The sequence below is a fragment of the Bombina bombina genome, chromosome 10 (assembly GCF_027579735.1).
Source record: "Bombina bombina isolate aBomBom1 chromosome 10, aBomBom1.pri, whole genome shotgun sequence".
NCBI classification, from domain to species: Eukaryota; Metazoa; Chordata; class Amphibia; order Anura; family Bombinatoridae; genus Bombina; species Bombina bombina.
In genome coordinates this window covers 51,679,253-51,703,754 of record NC_069508.1, presented here as the reverse complement: position 1 = coordinate 51,703,754, position 24,502 = coordinate 51,679,253, and the positions used below count along the sequence as shown (strand labels likewise).

Genomic DNA, 24,502 nt, shown 5'->3' with positions numbered 1-24,502 from the left:
AAATGATTCTTAAAACTATGTAAGTAACACCTTAATATCTCTATTTATAAGTCCAATGTTTATAAGAATATAGCAGATCTTATTGTTACTAAACTGTGTATTGTTTGCTTAGCATCAATTGACCTTTTAAAAAAACAGCAATTTTCTCTTATTTCTGGGTATAAGCCAATCGGCGCTCTTGTCTCTTTCCTTCCCCTTTTCTAGGATCTCTGTTTGGAAGCTTAGAGGAAGCTCCCATAGACTCAAGAGCCTTTACCCTCACAGTGCAAAGTGTATAGACTTGTTAAAGTATCCACACTTGTCCCTGTTTACACCATTGCATTATAGACTAGAAGCAAGTAGATAGAGATTTGTTGTAGTGTGATTAAAGGGACATTAAACACTAAATACATACTAGATAGAATGATACATTCAAAGAAAAGATTAGTCCATGAGTAACATGTAGATGTGTTTTTTAAAGTTTCATTAGTTGTTTAAAAAGTGACAAAATAAGTGTAAAGTTTTAGTGTCTATAAAACACTGGGAGCTGCCATGTTGTAACTTGTGTTACCTTCTCTGCTGTGGCCAATTAGGGACCGTTATAAATAGGTCACTAGAGTGTGCAGCCAATGGTTGTGCTGGATTTAACAGTGTTCTGCACTTCCATTTCTAACAGGAACTGAAAAGCTCACAATTTCAGAATGGAATTACAGGCAAAGAGGACAAAATAAATAATGAAAGTGTATTGCAGAGCTTTTTTATATATACAATTTATCATTTTATATTACCATCTCAAAGTGTTTAATGTCCCTTTAAAGGAACACTAAATTCAAAATTAGACTTTCATAATTTAGATAGAGCACACAATTTTAAATAACTTTCCAATCACTGTTATCTAAATATGCAGTCTCTTTATTTACACACTTTTTGAGGCAGTAGCTCCTACTGAGCATGTGTAAGAATTCACAGAGAATAAGTATATGCATTTTGTGACTGGCTGACGGCTGTCACATGATGCAGTGTGGAAGAAAATAGAACTAACCTTTAAACTTATGAAATGGAAATCTAATCCTCATTTGAACTTCAAACAAAGTGCTTTTGCTTTGTCTGTTTATTTTATTTTGCTCTGCAAAAAGCGCAGTTGGACTAAAAAAAGCTGCTCTTATCTAGTAACTCGCCATAGGACAAGCTACTGAGCTGTTGATCGTTCATTGTAGAGCTTTTCTATCTGTATGCATCTGTCTTTTTATTATGTGTTTATTGTTTATTAGGGATGGGTGAATGGTTTGCAACATTCACATTTTAACACATTCATTTAATGTATTAGTAATTCTAATGAACTCTTTAAATGTAATATTTGAATTATCCAATATTCAAAATAGAAACAATTTGAATCAGTTTATTTGTAAAAGTATTTCTAATGCTCTCTTTAAATGATATATTCAAATTATGCAATATTTGAAATGGACAAAAATTGAATTAATATATTTCTATTGATTATGCATCATTTTACTAAATTCCCAACCACATGAACTATTTAACTTATTAGTATTTGTTAAATTAAATGTTATATTTAAAATTTCAAATGTGGATATTCAAACTAATTATGAAACTTTAAAAAGTAAGTGACATTCTAAAATCGGAAATAACATTAGATTGATGAATTTTAAGGGATTTTCATCTTTGTTGACATTTGTTTGTCCAAAACAAATGTCCACAGGACTATTTGTTCAACCAAATTAATTGCACTTTGATACATTCGCCCATCCCTATTGATTATTTTATTGTGCTTACTGACACTTTAAAGGGACACTGAACCCAAAAAAAATATTTTGGGATTCAGATAGAGCATACAATTTTAAGCAACTTTCTAATTTACTCCTATTATAAATGTTTCTTTGTTCTCTTGCTATCTTTATATAAAAAAGAAGGCATCTAAGCTTTTTTCTTGGTTCAGACCTTTGGACAGCAGTTTTTGATTGGTGGATGAATTTATTCACCAATCAGCAAGGACAACCTAGGTTGTTCACCAAAAATGGGCCGGCATCTAAACTTACATTCTTGCATTTCAAATAAAGATTCAAAGAGAATGAAGAACATATGATAATAGGAGTAAATTAGAAAGTTGCTTAAAATGTCATGCTCTATCTGAATCACAAAAGAAAAAAATTGGATTCAGTGTCCCTTTAAGCTAGATATGTGTGGTCAAGTAGTTTTTGAATAGCAATTCCAGACAATATTCTTGTCTGTGTTAAAAATTGTTAGCCCGAATTGTTTTCTGCAACAATTTGTGTCTGTGAAAGTATTATTCCTGTTATATATGTTTACAATAGAAGGGGGCTCTACTGCATGTGGATTTCCTTCAAATTTGCTTTTATGCTTGGTCTTGAATAGGACTATTTTTTGCCTTTTAGTTTCTATATTTGTTTATTTCACTTATCTTTAAAAATATTACGCTGTTGCATTTTGTAATAGAGATTTAACCAGGACAATGTTTCACTAATTAATAAACTTGTTAATGAAATTAACAGCTGTTGAAGCATCAGATGCTCCAGACTCATTCACTCTTTCCTAAAATCCCAGAGGAATTTTGCACATCATGAATATGATTTGACAAAACCTTACTATGCCCCTTCTAATTTACAGGAGCTCACCTCCTGACACACTTGTGCTTTTGCTTATAAAAAATTTAGTATATATCCGAACAGAAATTGCTACCTTGATTTCCAGTGTTTCTTACAATAGCATAAAATTCTGCTCACGTTCCTGAGTTCTGTAAACAGCATGGTTAGCATCAATAAGTTACAGCTGAGCAGGACATGAATCTTACCTTGCACTTGATTCAGTGTTTTACATTGTGATTTACATTTTGTTTGTCAAATAGTAGCTTCTTTAATTAGTCACACAGTTTTTTTTTACAATCCATTAAATACCTGATAAAGTAAACATGGAAGAAATAATCTTTTAAGGGCACATTATTCTAAAAAAAAATGTACTATATACGGATGAATTATTTTATTTTTTTGAGTAATTGTCCTATTAAAAATGTATTAGCAGAGGAAAAATATCACTATATTTTGAGTAGAAAGAAAACGTTACTAGCCTACTCAATATGGAAATGCATTAGTTTTGTTATAAATGCCAATTTCTAAAGAAAATGCGTCTATCCACTCCATTTTAACAAACAAAAATCTGAATGAATGTATGAATTTAAAGCGATAATAAAGTAAAAATTAAACTTTAATGATTCAGATAGGGTGTGTGATTTGAAACAACTTTCTTAGTTAAAAGCTAAACCTAGGTAGGATCATAAGCTAATTTCTAAGCCCTTGAAGGCAGCCTCTTATCTGCATTTGACAGTTTCTCACAGCTAGAGGGCGCTAGTTCATGTGTTTCATATAGATACCATTATGCTCTTGCACATGGAGTTATTTAAGAGTCAGCACTCATTGCTTGAAATGCAAGTCTGTCAAAAGATCTGAGATAAGGAGGCAGTCAGCAGAAGCTTAGATACAAGGTAATCACTGAGGTAAAAAATATATTTCTATAACAGTGTTGGTTATGCAAAACTGTGGAATGGTAAATAAAAGGATTATCTATTTTTTTTTTTAAATAACATTTTTGGGGTTTACTATCCCTTTAAAGAATATCAAATATAATTAATGAGTATATTTGTTATTCTTTAAATTATGTTTTTTACTAACCTTTAGCGAGCTGGGGAGCTGCACTATTCTTCTTCTTCATAGACTCCAAGGCCGCTTTAATAGGAGAATGAAGCCCGGGACTCTGTAAAGAAGGGTCGGATTAGTGCCCCCCCTACCTACACTGAAGGAGAAGGGGTCCGCCACACTAATGTACCTGTAGCGCACTGGGGTACTGTACTAATAGGAGCATTAGCACGGCCCTGAAGTAGACATGTGCATGGCGAAAAAAATTTGGTTCGGTTCGGATCGATTCAGATTTTTTCGAATTTTGGTTCGGATCGATTCGAATTCGGAAAAATTTGAATCAATTCGGTTCGGATTCATTTCGGATTTATTCGGATTCAAAATAACTCAGCTGGATTCGGTTCAGTTCAGAATTTCGGTATGTGTTAGATGGGATGTGCTGTGTATTAGACTAGTATTATGTACTGTATATTAGGTGTAACCCATAGCAGAGTGATATAACCTAATATACTGTACAATACTAGTGTAATCCATGGCCATCCGAATCTACCGAATAAATCCAAACTAATTGGGATTTATTCGGTAGATTCGGCACTATTTCAATTCGGAAGTTCTAATCGATCCAAATCTCCGAATTTAACGAATTCGGTCAAATTTCCAAATCGATCCGAAACGAATCGCACAAGGTAAGGTAATAGAGCTGTTAACTTTTTATTTTAGAATAGAGTAGGGCATTTTTTATTTTGGGGGCTTTGTTATTTTTTTAGGGGGCTTAAAGTAGGTGTAATTAGTTTAAAATTCTTGTAATCTTTTTTTATTTTTTGCAATTTAGTGGTTTTTTTTTTGTAATTTAGTTTAGTTGATTTAATTGTATGTAATTGTAGGTAGTTTAGTTAATAAATTTATTGATAGTGTAGTGTTAGGTTTAATTGTAACTTAGGTTAGGATTTATTTTATAGGTAATTTTGTAATTATTTTAACTAGGTAGCTATTAAATAGTAAATAACTATTTAATAGCTATTGTACCTGGTTAAAATAAATACAAAGTTGCCTGTAAAATAAATATAAATCCTAAAATAGCTACAATGTAATTATTATTTATATTGTAGCTATATTAGGGTTTATTTTACAGGTAAGTATTTAGCTTTAAATAGGATTAATTTTTTTAATAAGAAATAATTTATTTTGTTAGAATAAAATTATATTTAACTTGGGGGGGTGTTAGGGTTAGACTTAGCTTTAGGGGTTAATACATTTATTAGAGTAGCGGCAAGGTCCGGTCGGCAGATTAGGGGTTAATAAGTGTAGGTAAGGTAGCGGCGACATTGTGGGGGCAGATTAAGGGTTAATAAATATAATATAGGTGTCAGCGATGTTGTGGGCAGCAGATTAGGGGTACATAGGGATAATGTAGGTTGAGGCGGTGTCCGGAGCGGCAGATTAGGGGTTAATAATAATATGCAGGGTCAGCGATAGCGGGGTCGGCAGATTAGTGGTTAATAAGTGTAAGGTTAGGGGTGTTTAGACTCTGGGTACATGTTAGAGTGTTAGGTGCAGACTTAGAAAGTGTTTCCCCATAGGAAACAATGGGGCTGCGTTAGGAGCTGAACGCTGCTTTTTTGCAGGTGTTTTTTTTTCAGCCCAAACTGCCCCATTGTTTCCTATGGGGATATTGTGCACAAGCATGTTTTTCAAACTAGCCGCTACTGTAAGCAACGCTGGTATTGAGAGTTGAAGTGGCAGTAAATATGCCTGTAGGCTCCCTTTTTGGAGCCTAACGCAGCCCTTCAGAGAACTCTAAATACCAGCGTTATTTAAAAGGTGTGGGGGGAAAAAAACACGCGTAGCTAATGCATCCCTTTGGCCACAAAACTCTAAATCTAACCGTTAATTTTGAGCAAAGGAGACCAGGAAAATGGAATCCACCAGACTTTTCAAAAGCAGTACGCCTTAACTGCTCTTTATTTGTTAATGCTTGTGAAATGGGCAAACAAATGTCAAGGTTAATTTGTAGTTAATTATTTCTTTTAAAATAAAATGTTTAATGGGGCATGAAACCCCAAATTTTTCTTTTATGATTCAGATAAAGTATACATTTTATATACAGTATTACTTTCCAATTTACTTCTATAATCAATTTTGCTTCATTCAGGGTTGACAGCAATTAAACTTTCTATCTTTCATAATTTTTCTTTCATTAATCAGAGCATGCAATTTTAAACAACTTTCTAATTTACTTCTATTATCAATTTTTCTTTGTTTTCTTGGCATCTTTTGTTGAAAAGCGGGAACGTGTGCTTAGGAGCACTATAGAGCAGTAGTTTTGCAAAAAATGTTATGCATTTGCAAAAGCTCTATCTATTTCCTGCCATTTAGTGCTCCAGATGCCTACCTGGGTTTCTCTTCAACACATAATAGAAGCAAATTGGAAACCTTTTTAAAATGGTCTGCTCTATCTGAATCAAAATGAACATTTTTGGGTTTCATATCCCTTTAAAAGTAAAACTTTCTAGCTACTCTATTTCATAGCCAATAAAAATAACAGTTTCTTGAAATATCTTATTTCATATCCAATAAGATAAAAAAGTAGTTTCTTTAAATGGATATCTCCCTAAAATGTCTCATTGTTTTATGAGAGCAACTGATGTTCCTTCACTAAATAAAACTATTTTGTTTTTAATGTTTATGCAGATTTTTTTTTCTAGTCAGTTAACATAAATACAGCAGTATCAGTGATGCACAAGTCTGCATTTCTTTTTTGTATCAATTTAATTTTGAACAGATTTGATTTCACTTTGTATGAAAAAAATAATTTATTAAAGTACTCTTAACTATACCATTTTGTCCTGATTTGCTAACTGTGTCACCCTGCCTCTGGCCCTTGTTCCACTCTAAGAGAAACCTTAAACCTCATAAATCTTGCCCAGGAATACTAAACTTTACCTAGATTGCTTGATTTTTACCTGTACTGACCAGACTCCACCCTTGAGGATTCAGCTCTGCCCCTGACCACCCAAACTCCACCCTCTTCCTCCAATTTTCAGGCTTTAAAATGAAAATGTTGTGAAGTATATCAATTTACTGTCTCTTACATACACAGTGGATTTAAACCATTATAATTCTCAACTAGTTTAACCATTCACGACAATACATTTTTGACGATTCAAGGATGCATGTGAAGCCATTTCATTGTACAACAATGGGAATTCTGTATATATTAAAAGGCACACTGGAAACTAACATTCTGGTACTATGGCTTTAAATGTAATTTAATTTTCATTTGTTAGTAAAGCACATCATCTCTGCAATAAATAATAAACCATTTTTGTAAATTATGGTGTCTCCTGAATATTGTTTTTGTTTGACTGATATGGAATTGTCTTTGCTACAGCACATAAGAGTTTCTCCTCTATCGCTTTGTTAAATTAAAGGGTCATTTCTTGTAAATTTTATATTTTGAAATCTGATTTTACAGTGCATCTTCCGCTGTTTGATTTTGTTAACTGTATCAAATAAGAAAAAAAAAATTAAAAATTCTTTTGCAGTGTCTTTCTTTTTACTAGTATATATGAAAGCCTTTCTTTGATGGCATATTGATTGTTTAACACACTCCACACAAAAGTAAAGATCAAAACGTATTGGTTTGCTGAAGGCATAATCATTCAAAGGATTAAAAAGACTGTGATTCTCTGCATATATTTGAGTCCCTTTTTGATTTGTAGTTTTCCACAGAGCAACATGGTTGTGCATTTGTCGCTAATAATCTACAAAAAAAGAAAATCCTCTATCTGCTTTTTACAAAGACTTCTCAGATAAAAATAACTACTATGTGTTTATATATATATATAATGAAGGGTGAACATACATTACTATAGCTTACTAGTCTACTAGTCAGGGCTGAAAAAACAAAGACCTTATATCGGAGTACCCCACCACAGATATCCATGTCAAGCCCAAATCTCAGGGCAGATGTTTTTAATGTGGGACAGACTATCAGGACTTGTATACAGGACAATAGGTCAAAACCTTGGACAGTCCTAGGAAAATAAGGACAGTTGGCAAAAATGAGGATTATGTCTGTGTAAAAGCTTTCTTTGACTACCTTAATATAACTTATAAGGCTTTTTTTCTTATTTTGTACAGTATGATTTTTACTGTAATCAGGCAGTCTTTTGACTTATGCTGTTTGTCAATGAGGTAACAAGCACAATCTGTGATTGACTGTACCATCTGCTGATATTTGAGTGAAAAAAAAAAACAACACTGGCTGGTTGTGACATGTGATCAAAGCAAGTAAATAAACTGAACCTTAAAGGGACACTAAACCCAAAATGTTTCTTTCATGATTCAGGTAGAGAATACAATTTTAAACAACATTCCAATTTACGTCTACTATCTAATTTGCTTCATTCTTTATATATCCTTTGTTGAAGAAATAGCAATGCACACGGTCAGCCAATAACACGAGGCATCTATGTGCAGCCACCAATCAGCAGCTACTGAGCCTATCTAGATATGCTTTTCAGCAAAGGAAATCAAGATAATAAAGCAAATTAGCTAATAGAAGTAAATTAGAAAGTTGTTTAAAATTGCATGCTCTTTCAAAATCATGAAAGAAAAAATGTGGGTTTCATGTCCCTTTAAAGAATTAGATGCTGATATTTTTAAACCAGCTTTATTGAGAAAGACTGCCAACTGATTTGTATTAGACTCTCCATTATTTATTTCATAGTACTGTATTTTATTTTTCTTTCTCAATAAAGCTGGATTAAAATATCAGCATCCTATTCTTTAAGGTTCAGTTTATTAATTTTTCAAAAATAATTCTAATGTAACTTGTTATAACTGTATATTAAAGGTACCGTAGTTCTTTGAAATTAAACTACATTATTCACATTACTCCTTACATATACAAACAACACCTTTGTGCATGCGCTTTAATAGTGTCCAAGAATCTGATGGGTAGATAGTAATTTGTGATGTGCTGGGATTGGAATGTGATGGCACAAAGGAACGCATGTGTGGTGAGTATTTGCGGTCAAACAACTGACGGAACTTCACTTCAGTTTGCTGATCTGATATGTTTGCTAATCTGATAGATCACAGGAAGCAGCCTTCATTCAGTTTTGGTGCCTGATACATCAGAAATGTCTGGGACTATTTTGTTCATGCTCTGCCGCACAGCAGAACTGCATAAAGTAACATACTGATCTGCTGTGTCAGATTCTAGCAATGTGCTCAGTGAGTCAAAGAACTAAATGACTGAAGTGTTGCATGACAAAAGAGTCTAGCGATCTAGAGAGGTGTGGTAGTGCACCCCCTTGCAGGTGCTTCATAAGGAAACCAAGTGGCTATACTGGCCCTTATCTCACAAGTGATGATATCCTGCGGAGAGATTGTCAGTCTGCCCCCAGTCCTTCCTGGATTTAGTATTCTAGCCTTCAAATTAGAGCTTTGTAAATACACAATACTTTATAAACAATAAGGAAAAACATATAGTGCCCCTTTATGCTTACACTTCAGAAGGGAATTTGGCTATGATCAATGGTATATGTCCAGCATTTACCTGATGACTTCCAGGACTGCGAGGCCTAGATTTAGTGAGGGAGATTTGTTAGTTGGAGTCATAATTGTTAGCGGTGCAGTCATAAGCATTCGTAAGCAGGGTTAGGTGTGTCCCCGGTGATGATTGGTGGAGCATGGGCAGGGTTATGCAGGTCATGTGTTGAGTAAGTGCTGTCCCTCATTTCACTTTGGAAAACAGGACTTTTCTAAGGAAAGGAAAGCTGTGACAATAGCAGCAGGACAGAGCTAACAAAAATGAAAATACTGCATTATGCAGGACAGTTGCTGTGTCTATAATGGGAATATAGGGGCACTAATATCTGTGTTGCTATACAATCTGGTGAAGTAAGGACCAGATAAACGGAACTGTTCTCTCTCTCTTTCTTAGGTTGAACATAAAAACCATAGGACCAAATGTCTGCTTATATTTCTTATATAGTGTAAGCTTAAATCACCATACTAGTAAAACAATGACATAGTAGAAGGTGGCGCATATACAAATGCTGCTTTGGATATCTTATTAACGCTTTCTCTCTAGGATCCATGGATAAATGTCAGACTTAATTACTATTCTAGAACAAATTCACGGAAAAATAACTCATATGTAATCCATATATTTAATAAAAAATAGTATACAGGATCAAAACAATTAGCAAATGTGGCCTCTGGAATGAATATTACACAAATCACACCGGTGTCAAACCACTAATAACATACACACTTACATACATTCAAACACAGAGCTCTGTTCTCAAAAAAATCTTCTTTTGTAAAAACCACAGTAAAAAATCTCAATGAAAAAATGTATAAAATTCCTCAATACAAAATCATGCAGTCGGCCTTAGTTTGTGTTATTACGTCCGTAATGATAAAGGTTCTTATAGTCTCGCTTCTAAAAGTTATCCTTAATGTGCAACTCAAAGCTACGTCTCCGTTGTGTACAATGTTCCAAATATAGGTGATTGTAAGATAAGACAAGTGGAACCAGGGATCGGAGAACTCAGGAGTGATGTAGGTAAGGCTGCAAAAGGATTGGCCACCTTATAGTCAAGTGATTGAGGCGGCGGATCTGAACTAACGCCGCTTATGAAGTGGCAAGGATATAAGGTACTTTGTCTTAACTCTACCTGGTTCCACTTGTCATCTTACAATAACCTATATTTAGAACATTGCCCACAACCGAGACATACCTTTGAGTTGCACATTAAGGTTAACTTTCAAAAGCGGGACTATAAGAACTTTTATCATTACGGTCATAATAACACAAACTATTGAGATTTTTTACTGTGATTTTTATGAAAGAAGCTTTTTTTTTTTTTTTGAAAACAGAGCTCTGTGTTTGAATGTATGTATTTAGTAGTTTGACACCGGTGTGATTTGTGTAATATTCATTCCAGAGGCCACATTTGCTAATTCATTTTTTTGATCCTGTATACTATTTTTTATTAAATATATGAATTGATTACATATGAAATATTTTTCCATGAATTTGTTCTTCTAGAATAGTAATTAAGTCTGACATTTATCCACGGATCATAGAGAGAAAGCTTTAATAAGATATTCAAACCAAACCAGCATTTGTATATGCGCCACCTTCTGCTGTGTGACAAATTAATTTTAGATAATTTGTATTTTTAAGGTTGGCAGTGTTTGGTATAGAAATTTCTAGAAAGATACACTATTGCTTTATTGACTGGTAAAACAATGACATACTCTTATCCACATGTACAGTAAGTTCAAAACTTTCAACCATACACTGCTGTAGGTTTAACCCCGCAAAGTGTTTAAACACACAGTAGAAATACCGCTAGGGTCTTGCTGAGCACTAAACACTGATGATCCAATCAGTAATGCTAGTTCCACATCTGAGTCATGCGATAAAGCAATAAAAGCAGTATTTTTACTGTGTGTTTAACCCCATTGTGGAGGTTAAACACACAGTAGTGAAGGGTCCATAGTTTTAAAATTACAAGTGTGTGAATATTAGATTATAATGGCCCTTTAATTAGTTTGCAAGATAACCTTATACTTGTTCCAGCCATTCTTGATTTTTCAGCTTACATTTCTTGTCTGATACCTAACAGTTACATTTTTGACTTTACTTAATTTTCTGAAGTAACTATTTTTTTCTGCTAGGTTGAACCCTGTCACTGCCTCCGAGAAATAATCAAAAGAAACTGTCCACCTCTTCCATTTCTAATTTATACACATTGGTATAGTCACCTTAAATACATGCATACATCATCAGACAACATCAATGCTGCAATTTAGCATCAGTGTGGATCTTGTTTGATTAATTTCTACTAAAAACTCCATGAAGAACAATTTATCAACTGCATACTGGGGCGTAGAAACAGCCAATGGGTGAATTAATTTAGCATTTGCTTATCTGTATGAATAAACCGTGTTGTAACCAAGTGAGTGAGGTTACTTCCAAGACATAATTATCAACATATATTCAGTTATAGTTGTGTGAAGATTTTCACCAGAATACAAAAGAATATAGCTCAAATTGAGACAAATGTTCTAACTACAATCTGCAATTGAAAATCAATGGACATTGTAAGTCCTTGAAACCTGGGTTAATAAGGTATAAGACATATTTTCTATATATCATCTGCATTGATGTAAGTTGCAGTGGCTTTTTCCTATGTAAGAAACACGTTACTCCATAAAGCAGCTTTCATATAGGTGATACATAGATAAAGCTATAGATGTAAATAGAGAAACATAGATAGATAAAGGTATAAAGTACAGAAAGGTATAGATACATATATGGATTGATGAATGATAGATAGAGATGGATATATATGGCTTTATAGATTGGGATAGATAGATCAAAATAGATCAAGATAGGTAGAGATAGGTAGGAAGGTAGATATATAGATACTGTAGGTAGGAAGATAGATTATAGAGATTTCTTTGTAAGCAATGTTTAATATTTTCTCTGTTTTTGTGTTACAGATTGTTATTGCAAGCATCATGTGCAGCTATAATAAGGAAGACTGGACGGAGCTTTCAAAAATGGCTGAGGTAACTGATAATAAAATAATAAACAAAGACATTGATAATATGATTTTGGGCCAGATTACAAGTGGAGCGCTAAATAGTGCTATTGTAGAATTGATATTAGCGCTCCACTAAGTTATACCAGTGCACGCTAATGTGCGCTTGTATTACAAGTTGATAGCAATGCAAGCTCTCGTTCGCATTGCATGGAAGCATTGCACTTATGAGAGTGCGCTTCCATAGGCTCAAATATTAGCTGCGTTCTCATGTCTGGAGCATCGAAGGGGGTAAGTCATGCAGCAAATTGTAAATATATATCCCATAGACCGCAATGTAAAGGCACTTTTCATTGCCGTTTTTTCTATATATCACCCCACACCCACCAACTTTAACCCCTTATAATTACCTAGTGCAGTTGTTTTTTATTTAAAAAAAAGGCTACATTATTTTTTTAATAAAAAAAACTATAATACTCTCTATTTTGAGGGCATTTGGGGCACTTTTAGCAAATTAGCCACAGATCTGATCATCTTGCAATGACTGGTTATTTATTGTGCACCTGCAAACGGGAAAATGTGCCAGATTGCGGGATCACAATAAATGTGTGCTCCACTTGTAATCTAGCCCTTTGTCTTTATACTAGTAAATAAAACCAAATGTTTGGACATATACTAAAAAAGTATATGTTTATCCTATGCTATATATAATGTTATGTGCATTCATATACTATGTGGGATGCACCCCAGCTTCAGTGAATTATAGCGAGTGCTGGACCTCTTGTACTACTATATATATATATATATATATATATATATATATATATATATATATATATATATATATATATATATATATATATATACTGTGTGTATATATATATATATTTATATATATATATATATATATATATATATATATATATTTATATATATATTTATAACTAACTTACTGGGTGTGTGGGGATCAGTTTATATGAAGCACTTTGAATGGTGAGTCTATTATGTATTACAATACTGGGGGAGAGGCATTTAAAATAATCCATAGGCCTTCATTATGAGGGCACTCGCAAGGGTTTAAATGCAAAATCTATATTTATTAGTTGCAAGGTTGCCTCTGTCCTCAGATCATAAACTAACAAAAAATAACTCACCATATATAAAGCCCACTGCCCCATGTGTGCCAAAATGTGCTCCTTGCCTTTGACAGTGTTCCAGAAATCAACTCCTATGGTGACTTCCTCACTATCTATCTATCTATCTATCTATCTATCTATCTATCTATCATCTAATTTCTCTCTCTCTCTCTCTCTCTCTCTCTCTCTCTCTCTCTCTCTCTCTCTCTCTCTCTCTCTCTCTATATATATATATATATATATATATATATATATATATATATATATATATTGTGTGTGTGTATATATATATATATATATATATATATATTGTGTGTATATATATATATATATATATATATATATATATATATATGTGTGTGTGCTTAGATATATATGTATGTATATATATATATATGTGTGTGTGTGCTTAGATATATATGTATGTATATATATATATATATATATATATATATGTGTGTGTGCTTAGATATATATGTATGTGTATATATATATATATATATATATATATATGTCTGACTAACTATGCACACACTCACATTTGCATGTTAATTAGAATGCGTCATGCATCACCAGAGTTTTATAAACTAAGCTGCATACCTCCTCTGCTTTCTGTGTTAATTGTAAGCCAACCAAGTAAAAAAAACAAAAAAAAACGCTATTGGGATTTAGGGAACAGAATTAAACATCATCAGTAATTTGCTTTCTGACCTTCTACACTTGGTGCATTTTTACCTGTATTTACCTAATTGACCATGAAATCTTTTGTGAAATCCATTCTTTACAAGGGCTTTCCTTCTCTAACCTGACTATGATGGATGACTTTATTAAGTTGCCTGGTCCCCTTTTTATAAGCCTGCAATACTCAGTATTCTTTTCATCAGTAATGGCTGTCAATTTGGGAAGGTGGAAATGTAAATTTACTATTCAATGTACAGAACTATGACATGTAAAAAAAAAACAGCTATGTTTAAAACCCACTCATTGTTCTAATATTTGATTTACTGTGAAAAATGGCACAGACTCAACATTTATTTCTTGAGCATGTAGGATATTGGTTTGTAGTCAGCATCTTTGGTGTTTAATTTAACCCTGCAATACACTGTAAAGCAATTTAGCACAGACCCATTCCGCACCAAAATGGTCAATTGTACATTATTGATTAAGCAATATTTCTCAATGTAAAGTGGCATGCTTGGTAGGGGTCGAGATCTGAAAGCATAGTAAGCACATTAAGCTGCAGTTTAAACCACTTACAGAACAGATTACTTATATTACTTATATTACGCCAAAGTCTCACTTGCTTGTCATCTGATTGCGTGAATCGCTCGCTGAGTGTAAAAAAAGAATATGAGCTGTCTAAGCACACATACTAAACAACATACACTAACAACATTCATTTCTTTAAGGTAATTTTGACTTGAGTCATTAAAGGGACATTAAATACATTATTGCTTGAATAATGTATTCAGGGCAAAGATTAGCCTGAGAATAATTTCTACGTGTATTTTTATACATTATGGGCTAGATTACAAGTGGAGCGCTAAATTTCTGCGCTCCCGTAAACGGGCAAATTTGCTAGTTTGCGGGAGTGTAAAAATTAACCAGCCATTACAAGTGGTTGGTTATAGATACCGCGAGCTCGCTGTAGCAATTAGCACTTATAAAATTAACCAGAGATCAGATCTTCGGTTATTTTTTATAAATCTGCCCCAAATGCCCCCAGAATTACAGTTTAGTCTATTTTATTAAAAAATAAAGATGATAGCATCTTTATTTTTTAATAAAATTACTGCACTAGGCATTATTTGGGGGTTAAAGTTGGTGGGAGTGGGGTGTTACAAAAAAAAAAAACAGCATTGAGAAGTGGCTTTACATTGCGGTCTATGGGAACTGTGTGCTCCCCAGATATCAGCATATACATGTATATTTATATTTGGTGCCATCGCTGTGCAACTTACCCTCTTAGCTGTGCTTTGGTTCTGTGCCATGTATGATGGTCTCAGAGTGAGGGTCCCAAAGGAGCACATTGCTTCCTTCTCTCATGAGCACAATGCTTCCTAGCAATGTGAATGTGAGCTCACGTTCGCTTTGCTGCTAACTTTTAATACCAGCGCACATTTATCGTGCGCTGGTATTACAAAGTGGAGCACTAATATCACTTTCATGAAAGCTATATATAGCGCTCCACTTGTAATCTAGCCCTATATTAGTTGTTTAAATATTGAAAAATAAGGGTAATGTCCGTAAAGCAGTGGGCGACGCCATATTGTGACTTAGGTTACCTTTTCTGCTAAGGCCAATTAGGAATGGTTATAAATGGCTTACTAGAGTGTACAACCAATGACTGTGTGGAATATAGCTGTCTGCACTTCCATTTTTATCATGAATTGGAAAGCCCACAATATTCAGAATTAAATTACAGGCAAAGAAAACAAAATAAATAATGAAAGTATATTTCAAAGTTGTTGTTTTTTTTTTTATTCAAGTAATTAAACAATTTATATTAATATAGTCAGCTGTTAAATGTCCCTTTAAAGGGACAGTCTACACCTAAAACAGCGTTACCCCATAGTTACGATCTCATGATTACAATTCTATTGATACCCTGGATCCCTATTTTCATGTATCCGCTTACCCACTTTTTCAGAAAAATAGTTTTTATTCCTTGATTCAAACATGGCCGTTTAACTCCTCCCATTAGCTTCTCCTCCTGTCTTCTCGAGTCCTGATCTTTCCCTATAACACTCATGCACAGACTGAACAGTGACCGCATTAGACCCTAAAATGCATGCGCAATTATCCACAGTTCAAAACCGGAAGTCGGTATTTGTTATCTCTGCACACACAGAACGGGTAACTTACAATAAATAAACACTGTTAGCGTTAAAAACATAGATCGAAACTTTGGTTCCGGATACTTGGTTCCCAGTTAAGTTGCGCATGCGCAAAGCAATGAATGCGCGATACAGTTTTTTAATCAGTGATCAGTTTTTTATCGGACGATGCAAACTGAGAGTGGGTGACGTATTGAGTGGGCGGATCGGAGCGGCCATTTCTAACAGTGAGAATATAACTTTTCAGAGAGAATAACTCTGGATGTGTAAAAGTCTCGATATGGTTGCAGGGGTGAGCAAACAAAATCGGAACTTTATCTAATATATGGGGTAACGTTGTTTTAGGTGCAGACTGTCCCTTTAAGTAAGATACTCAGTATGTTTAAGACACAGTTTTAAAAATGAATTAAAGGTACAGGAAATATCTTTGTGTTATGAGATATGTCTGTTGTCTTGCTAAAGAATAACATATTATTCAATATGTTATTCTTCATTTAAAAAACAAATTAACATAATTTGCAGCAATTATTTTTCAAATGCCAAACTCTGCCTACCACTTGCCTTAGTTAGAACAATCATGCTAGGTTTCAGTCTGCAGCTGACATGGCTAGCCATGGTCATATTGTTACTATAAAATGCATTGGTTTGCGGTTGTTATTTGTTAAATATATATGTAAATATATGTATTAGGGTTAGCCTTGTAAAGTTTAAAGGATGCACTTGCAGCTCTGAGAATTAGAAAAGCCACATTTTCAGAGCTAAATTACATTGTCTATGATTAAGCGCTACTAGAGGGTGCAAAACGCGTCAGTCATTGATTTGGAGACACTATTCCTTGTATGCTGGTGTTGCATTTTTTACTGTAAAGTAATAAAGTACGTTCTTTTAATTTTACCCACCCTGCAGTGCCATAGTTTTCTATCCTTGTTTTACTGACCATTGTGCTAAAAAAATGCATATTCATTTCAAAAATCAATTTTTAAAATTGTTTTTCCTTAGCTGAAAAATTGGAAGTAAATTTAAACTGAAATAAATACAGCAGCATGAGTAGTTCACTTCCTACTAATTTTGATTTGCTCATAGGTTACTTCCTGTTGATACTGATTGGCTGATAGGTACTTTCTACTACTGGTCATGTTAAAAAGAAGATTTTATAATTCCCATTTTTTGAGGCAACAAAGAAAAAATAACTTTAGGTACATATTAAATAAATATTTGTTTAATACTCATTCTTGCAAACAAAATGAGGTCTTTAGTTTTATTCTGTTACTTGGTTGGTTAACAGCAATAATAACACTCATTTCTGACCAGAAAAGGAAAAGTTTTTTTTTAAATATTTATTAAAAACATAAAATAAAAAAATTTAAAAAGGAAATTAGCTGTTTCCTCAAATTTTATTTTATACTAAATATAATTATTTTGCCTCTAAGGCAGTATTTGAATCTCTTTTTTAATGAGTTAATACACCCAGAGGTTAAAAACATAAATGACACCTTTGTTAGCTCTCAGTTGGTCCAAAAAAAAAAAAAAATACAATAAAGTTAAAAAAAATATTTCTTCTTATATTGATAAATAGTGTGTATCGTTCATTTATTTAGAATATGATCTACCTATTATTTCTTACTATTTTTTATAAGTTTAAAAATAAATCATTTGTATAGATTGTATAGACGATGGAATGGAGAATGAACCTAACATAATTTGTCCATAGTGTACATTAAAATCGCTAATCACATTAACATGAGCATGTAATGTAATAATTGGATTTTGAAGGCTCAAGAAAGCTGTTAGTGTAGTGTTAAGCATACTCTTGTGTACTTGTTCGTTGTGGTATGGGTTTCATTATATGAAAAACAAAGACACAGTATGGGGTAATCCTCACTACATGAGGTCATAATCTTCTCAGCATGAGGGGTAGCTTATATTCTCCATGCAGTGTAGTATTTACAATATGAGGCCATATATTGTCCTTTCAACAAGCAAATATATAACTAAGCTATCATCACTTGTTACCTGCATATAAATAACTTTTTTTTAGGGAACAAGGTCTTTAGAATGATCATGTTCTTCATTCTTCTTTTCAACATAAACAGAAGACATAATGAATTAACGGTTTTAGCAAATCATTCATTGTAAATGCATTCCTCGCTCAGCTAGTATCTTCATGGAAAAGACCTAAAAGAAGGAATATATTCAGTAAGGCTTGATGGTATATTTTTAAGAAGGCATAATGTCCCAGCTGTCATTACTTCACGAGACGGGTCTCTCACAAAGAAAACATTTTACTGCCAACCGTCTGATTTCAACTTGTGGACTATTAATATTAAACAAGTGATGAATATGGAAGAATGAAATCAAAGTTGGATGCCATTTAGTCTCAATTCTGAAATATACTGCTTACTTAGAAGTACATGAAATACACTTTTTTTTTCAATTTAGAAAGAGCATGCAATTTTAAACTTTCTAATTTACTTCTATTATCTAATTTGCTTCCTTCTCATGATATCCTTTGCTGAAAAGGATATCTAGATAGGCTCGGTAGCTGCTGATAGGTGGCTGCACATAGATGCCTGGTGTGATTGGCTCACCCATGTGCATTGATATTTCTTCAACAAACAATATCTAAAGAATGAAGCAAATTAGATATTAGAAGTAAATGAGAATGTTGTTTATACAATTGTATTCTCTATCTGAAACATGAAAGAAAAATTATGGGTTTAATTTTTTTTTTGGATCTACATTTGGGAAATAGAGTTCAAGCCCATGCCAGCCAAATCAGTATAGTTAAAGGGACATTGTAATACAAAAGGATTTGTCCATCATATGAATACATATTTTTTTTGTATGAAAAAAATATTAAGTTTTTTAAATATAATAAAAATCTAAAGTAAAAGTCATTCAAATTAAAAAGGGATATGTTACTCAATTGCTGAATTACTTGAAAGTGATGTAGCATATCTGTAAAAAGCTGACTAGAATTTTTATTAGCATCCTATTAAAGAGGGACTTTAAGCAACCAATTATGGATTTTGTCTCAGGACTTGCGAGGGATTGTGAATCTGGTATATGCAGACACAGTCACTTAATTTCCCATCTCAGTTTAAGGAAGTTTACTACAAAATCTCACGAGATTATGAAATTCCATGGGATTTACAGTAAAGCAAAGTGTGGCTTAAAGGATTACTTTCTGTTATAATTTTTAAGCTAAACAACTAACATATTAAAGTTAATCAACATTAATTAAAACCTACTGACCTATATTTTCTCCAAAACAAAGTTTCATAACGTTCTAAAAGTTATATCTTTTATTCGCAGATGATGTCACGTTATCCTGCCCACTATTTTCAGCACTAAGTGTTCAAAATACTTAAACCAATAACTTTGTGTTTAAAGCGCCATTTTGAAACCTAGGTATTGTAAACGGATTCGTACAGAGCAAAGGATACCCACAGAGTGGGTTTGGAAAACAATTAAATTTGCAGTCAAGATTTCTGATATACGGTAGAGATATGTTAATGAAATGCTATTGATAAAAAGCGTATTTGGAGTAGTTAGTTAGTAACAGGCATAGAAAATATTGACTTACAGCGGCCCTTTAAACACTAATGATATTGATTGGCTGTAATTTTTTACAAGGGTAACTGCTTACATGGGGTAAAATATCTACCGATTTTGCATACCGATGTTCAATATTTTCTAGTCAGCTATATAACCCTTAATTTATTACAGCTTTATAAATTGTGTAATTCCTGCTAATCCTTTAACTATATTTTTGAACAAAACAAATTCAACTTGTTTAACTACTGTTCTTTCATATGGATTAAAATATAAATGCAGGGATGACGTATTACATTTATAAAATAATTTGGGATATATTTTTTTCCAGTACATGTATGATTTAGATAGAGCATACAATATTTTAAAATGTTTCCAATAGGGATGGATGAATGTGGTAAAAGTGTAATTTTGATTGGTAGATTGTATAGTCCTGTGGACATCCGTTTTGGACAATCTAATGTTGATAAGAACAAAAATCCATAAACATTCGGTAATCTAATGTTCTTTAAAGGGATAGTCTACTCAAAAATAAACTTTCATGGTTCGGATAGAGCATGCAATTTTAAGCAACTTTCTAATTTACTTTTATTATCGATTTTTCTTTGTTGTCTTGGTATCTTTATTTAAAACAGCTGGAAAGTAAACTGAGGAGCCAGCCCATTTTTGTCTGAAGCATTATCTGCTTTTCCAATGCTAAAGGGAAAACGCAAGAAGAAAATTAATGATGCAGATACTAAGGTTTTTTTCTATCTGCTGCTACTCAGGTTGTGTAAGTAAACAAATGGAAGCAGGCACTCTTTGGTTAGGCGAAAAATATATGTAAAACATACCTTTATTTAACCTTTAAAAATGACAGCAGTGTATCCCAAACAGAGGGCAGACATAGACAGTGACAGTCTGACGCGTTTCACGCCCCCTAGTGGCGCTTCCTCAGACTCATAGAGTCTATGAGGAAGCGCCACTAGGGGGCGCGAAACGCGTCAGACTGTCACTGTCTATGTCTGCCCTCTGTTTGGGATACACTGCTGTCATTTTTAAAGGTTAAATAAAGGTATGTTTTACATATATTTTTCGCCTAACCAAAAAGTGCCTGCTTCCATTTGTTTACTTACACGTACTTAAGCCTGATCAGCTATACAGTTACGGCACTCCAAGTATCCCTGTATCACAGATTTTCATATATTTTTCTATTGTGTGCACGGACCGATGGTTTAGGCCGTGTTCCGGATACCCCTGTCTTTTGTTTGCTACTCAGGTTGCCCTTCCTCATAAGTCTGATGAGGAGGATAAGTCGGTAGCCTCTGAGGTTGAGATCTCAGTCAGCATAATTCCTTGATCTGACGCTGAAGGTAGTATTCTTCAGATTTAAGCTTGAATACCTTTGTGTATTGTTAAAGGTTTGTCTATTATGGACGACTCTTATACGCATGTCGTTATCAACCCTAAGAAATCTAGTAAACTTAATAAATACTACGTTGTTCCTTCCTCTGTGGATGTTTTTCCCGTTCCAGACCGGAGAATGGGGGAAGCCAGGGATACCTTTTTCCCTACTCCTGTTTTTAAAAAGATGTTTCCTGTTGCTGACTCCATTAAAGATTCATGGTGCACGGTGCCTAAAGTAGAAGGGGCCATTTCTACTCTGGCTAAGAAAACTACTATTTCTATAGAGGATAGCTGCTCTTTTAAGGATCCAATGGACAAAAAGCTGGAGGCTTAATTGAAGAAGGTGTATGTTGATCAAGGTCTTCAATGGCAACCTGCAGTTTGTATTAACACTGTGACAAGTGCGGTGTTCTATTGGTACGACACCTTGTCTGATTCTCTTCAGGTAGAGACTCCCTTGGAGTAGATCCAAGACATGATTAAGGCTCTCAAGCTAGCCAATTCCTTTATTTCTGATGCTATCATGCAGGTTATTAAACTGGGAGCCAAGATATCTGGCTTTGCTCCGCTAGCCCACCGAGCATTGTGGCTGAAATCTTGGTCAGCTGATGTTACCTCTAAGTCCAAGTCCAAGCTTCTGGCACTTCCTTATAAGGGTAAGACCTTGTTTGGACCTGGTCTGGAAGAAATAATTTCTGACATTACGGGTGGAAAAGGGTCCTTTCTACCACAAGACAAGAATTGACCTAAAGGACGATGGAGTATTTTCCGTTCCTTTTGTAACTTCAAAGGAAAGTCTTCCTCTTCCAAACAGGAACAGTCCAAGTCTTCTTGGAAACCCAATCAGTCTTGGAACAAGGGGAAGCAATCAAAGAAACCTCCTGCTGAGTCTAAATCAGCATGAAGCTTTTGCCCCTGATTCGGGATCAGATCAAGTGGGAGGCAGACTTTCTCTGTTTTGTCAGGCTTGGATACAGGATGTCCCAGATCCTTGGGCTGTGGACATATTATCTCAGGGTTACAAAATAGATTTCAAAACTTTTCCTCCTAGGGGCAGGTTCCACCTCTCAAGATTATCTGCAGACAAGATAAAAAGAGAGTCATTCTTGAAATGTGTTCAGGATCTTTCCTCCCTGGTAGTGATAGTGCCAGTTCCAGCAAAGGAACAGGGCTGAGGATTCTATTCAAATCTGTCCATGGTTCCTAAAAAAGGGCAACTTTTTGACCTCTTCTAGACTTGAAGTGTCTCAACAAGTTTCTCAGAGTACCATCCTTCAAAATTGTAACCATTCATTCCATTCTTCCTTTGGTCCAAGAGGGTCAGTTCATGATGACCATAGACCTGAAGGATGCGTATCTTCATGTTCCCATCCACAGGGATCATCACAAATTCCTGAGATTCGTTTTTCTAGACAAACACTTTCAGTTTGTGGCTCTTCTGTTTGGCCTTGCCGCAGCTCTCAGAATTTTTTCAAAGGTTCTGGGGGCTCTCTTGGCAGTGATCAGGTCTCGTGGAATTGCAGTGGTGCACTACCTGGATGACATTTTGGTTCAGGTGCCATCTTTTCAACAAGCAAACTCTCATACAGAGAACTTGTTGTCTTTTCTACTTTCCCATCGATGGAAAGTGAAATAGGAAAAGAGTTCACTTGTGCCAGCTACAAGGGTAGTTTTCTTAGGGACCATAATAGGTTTCCTATCTATAAAAATATTTCTGACAGGGGTCAGAAAATCCAAATTTCTCTCCTCTTGCCTCTCTCTGCAGTCTACTGTTCGGCCATCAGTGGCTCAATGTATGGAGGTAATTGGTCTGATGGTTGCTTCCATGGACATCATTTCCAAGAGACTCTCTCCCATGGTGGCTTTCTCAGGATCATCTGTCTCAAGGCACATGCTTCTGGAGACCTTCCTGAGTGATTGTGACCACGGACGCGAGTCTGCTGGGCTGGAGAGCAGTCTGGGACTTGTTAAAGGTGCAGGGACTATGGACTCGGGAGGAGTCTGCTCTCCCCATAAACATCTTGGAGTTGAGAGCGATTTGGAGTTGGATCTGATGGCATCTTGGCAGAAGGCCAAGCTTCCAAGGTACGGTTCAAGGTCAAGAGATCCGTAGGCAGCCCTGATAGATGCTCTGGCAGTTTCTTGGGATTTCAGTCTGGCATATGTTTCCTTCGTTTGCTCTCATTCCACGAGTCATTGCTCGTATCAGATAGGGCAGAGCATCAGTAATTCTAATAGCTTCTGCATGGCCTCGCAGGATCTGGTATTTAGACCTAGTGAAGATGTCATCTCTTCCACCTTGGATCTTGCCTCTGAGGAAGGACCTTCTAATTCAGGGTCCATTCCTTCATCCAAATCTTGTTTCTCTGAAGCTGACTGCTTGGAGATTGAAAGCTTAGTTCTGTCTTAGCATGGTTTTTCTGAGCCAGTCATTGAGACCATGATTTAGGCTCGCAAGCCTGTCACTAGAAAAATGTACCCTAAGGTATGGTGTAAATACCTTTTATTGGTGTGAATCCAAGGGCTACTCTTAGAGTAGGGTCTGGATTCCTAGGATTTTGTCCTTTCTCCAGGAAGGTCTGGAGAATGGTTTGTCAGTCAGTACTCTGAAGCGTCTGGCGGATGTGCCAGATGTGCAATCTTTTTTTCAGGTCCTGGTCAGAACCAGGGCTGTGTTTAAGTCTGTTGCTCCTCCTTGGAGCCTTAACCTTGTTCTTAAAGTTTTGCAGCAGGCTCAGTTTAATCCTATTAATTCCATAGATATTAAGTTATCTTGGAAGGTTTTGTTTCTTATTGCTATCTCTTCCGCTTGGAGAGTCTCAGAACTCTTGGCTTTGCAGTGTGATTTGCCTTACCTTATATTTCATGCTGATAAGGCAGTTCTTTGTACTAGATTGGGTTTTCTTCCTAAAGTGATTTCATATAGAAATATTAATCAGGAAATTGTTGTTCCTTCTCTATGTCCTAATCCTTCTTCTCACAAGGAACATTTGTTGCACAATTTGGATGTTGTGCATGCTCTAAAATTCTACCTACAGGTAACTAAGGATTTTCACCAGTCATCTGCCCTAATAGTTTCTCTGGAAAACATAAAGGTCAGAAAGCTACTGCTACTTCTCTTTCTCTCTGGTTGAGAATAATAATTTGTTTTTCTTATGAAACTGTTGGTCAGCAGCCTCCTGAGAGAATTACAGCTCATTCTACTAGGGCTGTCTCCTCTTCATGGGCTTTCAAAAATGAAGCTTCTGTGGAACAGATTTGCAAGGCTGCAACTTAGTCCTCTCTGCATACTTTTTCCAAATTTGATACTTTTGCCTCTCTGGGGCTGCTTTTGGGAGAGGTTCTTCAAGCGGTGTTGCCTTCTGTTTAGG

General features: G+C 34.8%; 1 protein-coding gene across 1 annotated transcript in view; it reads left to right on the top strand.

Annotated features, from left to right (window-relative positions):
- Window positions 1-24,502, top strand: part of DPYD (dihydropyrimidine dehydrogenase) — a 1,643,387-nt gene that overhangs the window by 1,083,131 nt on the left and 535,754 nt on the right. The window contains exon 15 of the mRNA XM_053694067.1: window positions 12,177-12,245. Coding sequence (XP_053550042.1) covers window positions 12,177-12,245 — 69 coding nt within the window. The remainder of the gene's footprint in view (window positions 1-12,176; window positions 12,246-24,502) is intronic.